This window comes from Pseudorasbora parva, chromosome 20, assembly GCF_024679245.1.
Source record: "Pseudorasbora parva isolate DD20220531a chromosome 20, ASM2467924v1, whole genome shotgun sequence".
Taxonomy (NCBI): domain Eukaryota; kingdom Metazoa; phylum Chordata; class Actinopteri; order Cypriniformes; family Gobionidae; genus Pseudorasbora; species Pseudorasbora parva.
In genome coordinates, this window is record NC_090191.1 from 31,374,916 (window position 1) to 31,386,117 (window position 11,202).

Sequence of the window (11,202 nt, forward strand, 5' to 3'; positions counted from 1 at the left end):
AGCCTCCTCTAGTGACAAAGCAAAAGTTGACAACTCTCTGAAAGTCTATGGCTACTGTATAACCATTGGAGCATATTATAAATATTGTATGCACAGAATACCCAGATGACTTCACCTTCCGTTTACTATCATTATCATTAATATCATTTTCTATAAGACATATATTTAAAGATATCTGTATAATTAATCCATCTAATCACATTAAACTTAAAATTTGGACTAAAAACTGCAGTTTTCTATAGACAAACCTGCTGTGCTGTTTCAAAAGCTTTTTCCTCTCTGAACATATCAGCGCACCTTATTCTGTCTCATGTTCTGGTAAAATGGTAAAGTTCAGGCAGAAGCACAGGCCCCAGGCTCAGAATGAACTATTGGTTGTCTTTCTGTCCTACTGTATGAATAGTAACTTTTCATTATATGTAGAGGGCAAGAGACACACACATCTCCCATCCACAATAGTCAAAGCCAGATTAAATTAAATCCAGTTATTATTCATCCTAAAGCATGTGTAGTTTTTCCCTACCCAAATTAGTCATGATTAACTGGCTAAATAAATAAATAAAAATCATAAACTGTCTCCATATATGGTTATTGTTGTGTATATATGTGCACACACACATACACATATAAATAACATAAATATATATACACACATAAACACAAACTTTTATTTTGGATGCGATTAATCGTGATAACTGTGATATCATGATTTGACAGCACTATATATGGTTTATTATATAATGTCATCCCACTGGACATTTGTAATTGTTTATATTAAAATAATATTTCAAAATAATTGTCAATGCTCAGTGTTGTGTAGTGTTAAATGTGCTTGGAACACAATTTCAAGATGTTTAATTCTTTAATAAATACAGTAAGCATTACGTCTCTGCTGAAGAATCTAGAGTTTTATTTGAATTTTGTGTTGTCAGTTCATTCAGCGAAAATTTCGAAAGCAAAAAATGAACTTCAATATGATTAAAATGAGTGTTACTGATGTGCAAATATAATTAGAAAGCATTTGATACATAGAAAAATATTTTAAAGAATGTATTGACTTATAGACATGTATAGAGATGTTCTGGTTAGAGGTGAAACAGAATTTCCCCCTTTCCTGCTGCATACTATATTATGTTTTGATAATTATAGCAATGAATTTGTTTGGAGCACTAGCAATGCAATAAGAATCTGATGACGTCTTAATTGATGGCACAGAGTCCAACTTGCTTGATAAGTGGGGACCAGCATGTGTAGTCCATTAGTGCAGGTGAAAGGCCCATGTCTTTTTTTCCTAACAGTCATGCTCAGGTACGATTCTGCACTTAAGGAGCTTTAGATAATTCTGGACTTTGTTAGAATCACGGCGAAAGCAGTACAGGAGCTCGTAGTCGCTCATGGCCTCTCCGCTGTCAGATATAGGAAGCATGGTTTCTGGTGCGGACAGACCTGTCACAGAGTTACCAAGCATTCCCAGTACCCTCATCTAACAGAGGACGAGAGAGAAACAATGAATAAATCACAGTGTTGAAGGCCTTTTTCACAAATATAGAGTGAGTCTCACTCACTCAATCAATCAATCACTCACTCATTCATTCACTCACTCACTAGATGACTCTCACTCATTTACTCACTCTCTCGATGACTTGCTCACACATTCATTCACTCACTCACTCGATCACTTACTCACTCAATCTTACTCACTCGATCACGCACTCACTCACTCACTCACACACTCACTCGATCACTCACTCACTCACTCACTCACTCACTCACTCACTCACTCACTCACTCACTCACACACACACTCACTCGATCACTCACTAACTTGATCACGCACTCACTCGATCACTTAGTCACTCAATCTTACTCACTCGATCCCTTACTCACTCACTCAGACACTCACTCGATTACTCACTCACTCAGTCACTATCACTCACTCACTCACTCGATCACTCACTCACTCGATCACTTACTCACTCAATCTTACTCGATCACTTACTCACTCACTCACTCACTCACTCGATCACTCACTCAATCACTTACTCACTCGATCACTTACTCACTCACACACACTCACTCGATCACTCACTCACTCGATCACTTACTCATTCAATCTTACTCACTCAATCTTACTCACTCAATCTTACTCACTCGATCACTTACTTACTCACTCACTCACACACTCACTCGATCACTCACTCACTCAATCACTCACTTACACACTCACTCGATCACTCACTCACTTGATCACGCACTCACTCGATCACTCACTCACTCAATCACTCACTCACACACTCACTCGATCACTCATTCACTTGATCACGCACTCACTCGATCACTTACTCACTCAATCTTACTCACTCGATCACTTACTCACTCACACACTCACTCGATCACTCACTCACTCAATCACTCACTTACACACTCACTCGATCACTCACTCACTTGATCACGCACTCACTCGATCACTTACTCACTCACTCACTCACTCACTCGATCACTTACTTACTCACTCACTCACACACTCACTCGATCACTCACTCACTCAATCACTTTATCACTCACTCACTCACTCACTTGATCACTCGATCACTCGATCACTCACTCACTCGATCACTCACTCACTCAATCTTACTCACTCGATCACTCACTCACTCACTCACTCACTCACACACTCACTCGATCACTCACTAACTTGATCATGCACTCACTCGATCACTTACTCACTCAATCTTACTCACTCGATCCCTTACTCACTCACTCACACACTCACTCGATTACTCACTCACTCAGTCACTATCACTCACTCACTCACTCACTCACTCACTCACTCGATCACTCACTCACTCGATCACTTACTCACTCAATCTTACTCGATCACTTACTCACTCACTCACTCACTCACTCGATCACTCACTCAATCACTTACTCACTAGATCACTTACTCACTCACACACACTCACTCGATCACTCACTCACTCACTCGATCACTTACTCATTCAATCTTACTCACTCAATCTTACTCACTCAATCTTACTCACTCGATCACTTACTCACTCACTCACTCACACACTCACTCGATCACTCACTCACTCAATCACTCACTTACACACTCACTCACTCGATCACTCACTCACTTGATCACGCACTCACTCGATCACTCACTCACTCAATCACTCACTCACACACTCACTCGATCCCTCATTCACTTGATCACGCACTCACTCGATCACTTACTCACTCAATCTTACTCACTCAATCACTTACTCACTCACACACTCACTCGATCACTCACTCACTCAATCACTCACTTACACACTCACTCGATCACTCACTCACTTGATCACGCACTCACTCGATCACTTACTCACTCACTCACTCACTCACACACTCACTCGATCACTCACTCAATCACTTTATCACTCACTCACTCACTCGATCACTCAATCACTCGATCACTCACTCACTCACTCAATCTTACTCACTCACTCACTCACTCACTCACTCACACACTCACTCGATCACTCACTCACTCAATCAATCACTTGATCAATCAATCAATCACTCAATCACTCACTCACTCACTCACTCACTCGATCACTCACTCAATCGATCACTCACCCGATCGCATGATCGATCACTCGATCGCTTGATCGATCACTCGATCACTCAATCACTCACTCACTCGATCCCTCCCTCAATCAATCAATCAATCAATCACTTGATCACTCACTCAATCGATCACTCACTCGATAACTTACTCAATCAATCAATCACTTGATCACTCACTCACTCGATCACTCGATCACTCACTCGATCAGTCACTCAATCACTTGATCACTCACTCAATCACTTGATCACTCACTCACTCACTCGATCACTCACTCGATCACTTACTTAATCACTCACTCGATCACTCACTCGATCACTTACTCACTCAATCAATCACTTGATCACTCACTCACTCGATCACTCACTCGATCACTTACTCACTCAATTAATCACTTGATCACTCACTCACTCGATCACTCACTCACTCAATCACTTGATCACTCACTCACTCGATCACTCACTCGATCACTTACTTAATCACTCACTTGATCACTCACTCACTTGATCACTTACTCACTTAATCACTCACTCACTCACTCACTCACTCACTCACTCAATCACTCACTCAATCACTTGATCACTCACTCACTCACTCGATCACTCAATCACTCCCTTGATCACTCAAATTTTAAAATTTCATTTTTTTTTTCAAATTGGCATGACTGTGTATCGCAATGTTGCCAAAGCATTAACAAATTATATATAAATAATAATAATAATAATAATAATAATAATAATAATAATAATAATAAAATTAATAATAATAATAATAATAAACATACTGTATATACTGCATGTACAGATCATGTCATATGCAGCACAGTAATTAAGTCAATTGAATCGATCTAAATAACTTGATCACACTCACTCATTCACTTACTCACTCGATCACTCACTCACTCACTTAATCAATTACTTGATTACTCACTTACTCACTCGATCACTTACTCACTCACTCACTCACTCACTCACTCACTCACTCACTCACTCACTCACTCACTCACTCACTCAATCACTCAATCACTTGATCACTCACTCACTCTCTCACTCAATCAATCAATCAATCGATCACTTGATCACTCACTCACTGGATCACTCACTCACTCAATCAATCAATCAATCAATCACTTGATCACTCACTTAATCAATCACTCGATCACTCACTTACTCGATCATTCACTTGATCATTCACTTGATCTTTCATTCATTCACTCACTTACTCTATTACTCACTCAGTCACTCAATCACTCACTCACTCAGTCACTCACTCACTCACTCAGTCACTCGATCACTCGATCACTCGATCACTCGATCACTCGATCACTCGGTCACTCGATCAATCACTCACTCACTCACTCACTCACTCACTCACTCACTCACTCACTCACTCACTCCCTCACTCACTCACTCACTTAATCAATTACTTGATTACTCACTTACTCACTCGATCACTTACTCACTCACTCACTCACTCAATCACTTGATCACTCACTCACTCTTTCACTCAATCAATCAATCAATCGATCACTTCATAACTCACTCACTGGATCACTCACTCAATCAATCACTCGATCACTCACTTACTCGATCATTCACTTGATCATTCACTTGATCTTTCATTCATTCACTCACTTACTCTATTACTCACTCAGTCACTCAATCACTCACTTACTCACTCACTCACTCGATCACTCGATCACTCGGTCACTCGGTCACTCGGTCACTCGATCACTTGATCACTCACTCACTCACTCACTCACTCACTCACTCACTCACTCACTCACTCACTCACTCGATCACTCGATCACTCGATCACTCAATCACTCACACGATCACTCACTCGATCACTCACTTACTCACGATCACTCACTCACACGATCACTCACTCGATCACTCACTTACTCACGATCACTCACTCGATCACTCACTTACTCACGATCACTCACTCACTCACTCGATCACTCAATCACACATTCATTTAAAAAAATTATTTTCCTTTTTTATGTTGCATTTTTTTTAAAATTTAGTTAGAAATTTACATAAATCTAAAACATTATATATATAAAATCAGCTACTTTTCATTACTATTCATAATGTTATGTTCAATGATAGTTGATCTAAAATATCTAATATTGTAGTCACAACAGAAATTAACTCTAATGCTTATAGTAGAAAATCAAAGTGCCTAATAATGGCCCACTCATACACACAAACACACAGGTGTCACACACCATTCTTTTCTGCTTATTTCTTATAAATGACACAGATTTTCTTATTTCCTGCTTGGATGTAACTCACCTTTTCAGCTACTTTCTCCACCCCTTTCCTCAGCTCGTGAGCCATGTCACCCATCTCCAGAGCTTTGTTACTGCTGAAGCTATTGAAATCCTGCTGGTGAGCCATGCTCTCGTGCAGCTGGAACAGGGGATCCCTCCAGGCCAACAGCAATTTAAGAATCACCTCGGTTAACTCTTCCCGCTGCAAGATTGAAAAGGTTTAAAGAGTTAGAAGCTACAGGTATGCATGAAGTTATCCATCATTTCTTTAGCTGTTGATTTGTCCGAAATGGCATAGCATCAACTAATGAGGCTTAAGAGTTTGAGATGGTTGCTGGGTTACTTAATTTAGCAGATGTGGCTTTAAGTACATTAATTGATGGGACAGTCCTCTTGGGATGGGCTGCGGTTAAGTCCTTTGCTCAAAGGCGCAGAGGTGATAAGACAGCAGGGTTTTTTTTTAGTAAAGATTTGTTGGGATGTTATACTCACAGCTAGTTTCTGTGCATTTTCTTTGCCATTTGGAGTCAGTATGTTGGAGGTGTGACACTTGCGATAGATTTTTCCAATATGGTTTTTACTGGGCAGGAAATACTGTTCCTTTAAACAAAAAGAAAAAGAGAGAAGATGAGAGAAAAAGCAAAAAATGTTCACACTTTTGTATTATTATAATAATACTGTTTAACTGTTAGAATAACATCATTATTCATCATATTAGTCATGTTAGACCTTTAAATTGCATATTAACATTGATTAATATATAATAATAATATTAATATTTTTTAAATAAATTAAATAATGTACATGTTATTAAAAAGCTTTTATGCAGTTTCTTATGATGTATAATAAAATATTTGAGATCTAAATATCTGCAAAAAATGTCTATTATTTAAATCCATACTTTATATTAGCAAAGAAAAACTTGTTTTCCTGTTAAGATGTTATACATTTAATTATCAATTATTCTTATTTTTTTAATGTCTATTATTATTTTAATACATGATTTTAGCAACAAAAAAAAATATATATATATATATATATATATATATATATATATTTAGTCAGATTGTAATTAGCAATGGGTGTGCTTGTGTAATGATTTTATATATTTTTTATTGTTTTCCTTTTGTGATAAGTGCATTATTTAATTTCGATTCTGGTAATAATAATCCACATTTGCAAATCATACACCATAGAATTTAAAATGGGATCATACTTATGATATATGTTTAATGCTAAAAAATGTACTTGCATTACAAAAGGAAGACATAAAATTGTACTTTAACATCTGCACAACATTTTACAACCGCCCTGATACAATGACAGTTGAAGAAGAAGAAGAAGAAGAAGAAGAAGAAGAAGAAGGAAAAAAAGACAGATGTGACTCACAAACTCTGAGTGCAGATCGTTGGAGAGGCTGTGCATTCTGGCAGAGTGCTGAATGACCCTGTCGAAGAGATCTGCCAGGGATGGGACGTGGCATCCTGATGGCCCATGTGCGCAGATGGGTGCAGAGCCCACCCGGCCATGAGGATCCAGGCACAGAAGTGCCACAAGCAGCACAGCCACTGCCAGCAGAAAGAGAGAGAGATAGAGAGAGAGAGATAGAGAGAGAGAGAGAGGGGGATGGAGACACAGACACAGAGATGGAGACAGAGAGCAGAGAAGCAGAAGGTTAGAGAAAATATAAGTTCCGCCGAGAAATAGCTCCACAAACGAAGAAAGAGCTCTGATTTCTAACTGTGGACAGCCACACAGGCTTCAAAAGCTAGCCAGTCTCCTTGAATCAGAGTCTCTGTCAGCTCATGAAAATACCTTGTTTCAGGCTCCTAGACATTCTGAGAGGAGAGGAGAGGTTGTGGAACAGCAAGGGGCCGGACTGCTATTTAAAGTGTCCTGAGTTTAGGTGCTGGGGGACGAATCTGCCCATTAAAGAGAAGGAAGGAACGAAGGGGGCGGGCATGAAAAGTATGCGTGCGTGAGGATGGCGTGATTGTCGTAGTCCATTGTGTCCGTTCCTTCAATCAGATGGTGACTAATGCCTCTTCCCCCCCAGGCCCTGCAGGCTGCCCGCTTCGATTTTGCGTTCTTACCTCTTTAACCCTCTCTCTTTCCTGTCATCTGTCCCATGCAACCGGTGCTCTTGCCTTCTGACATCCTACATGACCCAAAACGCCAGTGAGTCGTGCACTTTAAATAGTCATTGTAGAGAATAAATAGTTGACAGAGCTGGGCTGAGTTGACTTCAGAGTTTTTAAGTAATTCAGCCTTGTTTGGTCATGCATTTGAATAAGAATACATAAATATATTAAATAAATAAAAATAAATTATTATTATTTTCTTGCATTGTACAATGAAATGAATTAATATAATAATGTGTATAAATATATTTATATTATATTATATTATATTATATTATATTATATTATATTATATTATATTATATTATATTATATTATATTATATTATATTATATTATATTATATTATATTATATTATATTAATTATATTATTTTATATTATAATATATATTATATTAATTATATTATATTATATTATATTATATTATATTATATTATATTATATTATATTATATTATATTATATTATATTAATTATATTATATTATATTATATTATATTATATTATATTATATTATATTATATTATATTATATTATATTATATTATATTAATTATATTATATTATATTAATTATTATATTATATTATATTGAGAAATATTGACTGGAGTCAAACATTTATTTATTTAAAATAATAATTTTCAATTAACTTAACATAATGTAAATGTTACAATTATACACACAATATTATATATTATATTATATTATATTATATTATATTATATTATATTATATTATATTATATTATATTATATTAAATATATTATATTATATTATATTATATTATATTATATTATATTATATTATATTATATTATATTATATTATATTATATTATATTATATTATATTATATTAATTATATTATATTATATTATTAATTTAAAAAATCAATGAATTTATAAGTGGATGCAACATTCACAAATGATTAGGTAACACTTTATATATAATGGTCAATAGTTAACATTTGTTAACTACATTAGTTAACATTAACTAATTATGCACTGCACATATAAAGCATTTATTTATATTTGTTAATGTTAATTTCAACATTTACTAATGCATTAATCAAATCTTGTTAACATTAGTTAATGCACCGTGAACTAACATGAACAAAACATGTATACCAGCTGTATTTTTATTAACTAGCCTAATATTAACAAAGATGAACAAATACAGTAATAATTAAACCGCTCATGGGAAATAGGAAAGAAAAAATACGTTGTGTTTTTGAGTCAAAGTGAACACTTTAGGTGAAAGTGAAGAACACTGTTTCTGCTTATTAAGGCCCAGTGCACTCAGGGTGAACACACTGTTCCAACAAAACCCAACAACCTTTGAAATGTGATGATTGATGTGCAAGTATGTGTGCTTGAATTCAGAATTTCTTGCTGCATGTGCTCGGTAAGAGACACTTGACCTCAGACATTTGTGTTGATGTGGTTGGATGTTCACCGTGACGATGACCGTTCGCACCCAACCCTCAAGGCATGATATGTGACGGGGCGATGTTAAACTGAATGTAACTATGACGTCAGCCAGCTGGAAATGGGTCAAACAAGACAGGGGGACTATTATTAGATGTAAAATCTTACAAACTGTCATAAAATAGTGAGACTTCTTCTCAAATGTGCAGGGATGAAAATAGCATGTGGACAAAATGCCACCTTACATGATGATGTGCTTGAAACAATCTGACAGAAGTGATGAGGATGAAGTGACTGGATAAAAAAAGATCTCCTCTATTTCTTTGTTGCTAAAGTATTGCCATTCAAAGTTTATGGTCAGTAAAAGTTGCAAATGTTTTTGAGAAAAAATATAGTAAAAGTACTACTATTTTTAAATATTATTACAGCTTAAAAAAAAAATGTATTCCTGTATTCAGTATTCAGTTGTATTCAGATGGCTAAAATTAATTTTCAGCATCCTGTTTCCGGTGCTGATTTGGTGCTCAAGAAACATTCCTTATTATTATTATTATCAATGTAGAAAACATTTGTTCTGCTTAATATATTAGTGGCAACCTTGATGCATATTTTTGTCAGGAAATTTAGATGATAGAAAGTTCTAAAGAACAGTATTTGTTGGAAATGTAATTCGTTTTTAACATCATAAATGTTTTTGTCACTTTTGACTAATTCAAACTAATGCGTCTTTCCTGAATATTTCTGAAATTTAAAGTTTTCATTTCTTAAAAAAAAGAACAACTTCTTCACCGTCATTAGTAATTGAGCCATAAAACATTCATGGCAGAGATCTTTGCCTCAAAAAATTGCATTTTGTGCTGAAAAGACAACTGTTGGGTTTGGTATAGGGCATAGGGTTCAAAGAAGTGTGTGTATGAAGTCTTTTGGCTCCACGTGAGGTTGAATAGAATTAATGACTCAGTCTCCGTTCACACACAACACAACGTCAGGGAGAAATCAGATCCAAACACCCGGCGGGGCTTCATGCGGTGTATATCAATTATACAACATTGTTTAATACAGGGCAGCATACTTCATATTGTCTGTTTATTCTCTGGATTGTCTGCTCTCATATCTGTTTCTCTGTCAGTGACTTGTCTCATTTCATCATATAGATGTGACATGACTCTCTTCCTCGGCTAGGTACGAGATCAACAGCTCCAGCTCCAAAGTCTACATATCCTGTAGTATGAATCTTGTAAACAATATTTAAAGTATAAAAGGTTTAGTTCACCCAAAAAATGAAATTGATGTCATTAATGACTCACCCTAATGTCATTCCACACCCGTAAGACCTCTGTTCATCTTCAGAACACAGTTTAAGATATTTTATATTTAGTCTGACAGTGTATCTAAGTGTATGCACACTATACTGTCCATGTCCGGAAAGGTAATAAAAACATCATCAAAGTAGTCCATATGTGACATCAGTTAGTTCATTAGAATCTCTTGAAGCATCGAAAATACATTTTGGTCCAAAAATAGCAAAAACTACGACTTTAATCAGCATTGTCTTCTCTTCCGCATTTGTGTTCAAATCTCAAATGAAGATTATGATTCAGTAAATCGATCAATGATTCAGATCGCCAATGTCACGTGACACTGCAGTTTGACACGCGATCCGTAACATGAATCAATACACTGATTCATAACCGTTTGAATCTTTTATTTAGGATTGAACACAAACAGAGAAGACAATGCTGAATAAAG

The 11,202-nt window shown here is 36.1% G+C and overlaps 1 protein-coding gene across 1 annotated transcript; it reads right to left on the bottom strand.

Moving 5' to 3' along the window:
- Nucleotides 1-907: 907 nt before the first annotated feature.
- Nucleotides 908-7,785, bottom strand: prl2 (prolactin 2). Its single transcript, XM_067428059.1, has 5 exons — nucleotides 7,704-7,785; nucleotides 7,278-7,456; nucleotides 6,381-6,488; nucleotides 5,911-6,090; nucleotides 908-1,483 (listed from the first exon to the last, which is right to left on the bottom strand). Exons 1-5 carry the CDS (start codon nucleotides 7,723-7,725, stop codon nucleotides 1,292-1,294), a joined length of 681 nt encoding a protein of 226 aa, XP_067284160.1. The 5' UTR covers nucleotides 7,726-7,785; the 3' UTR covers nucleotides 908-1,291.
- Nucleotides 7,786-11,202: the final 3,417 nt, after the last annotated feature.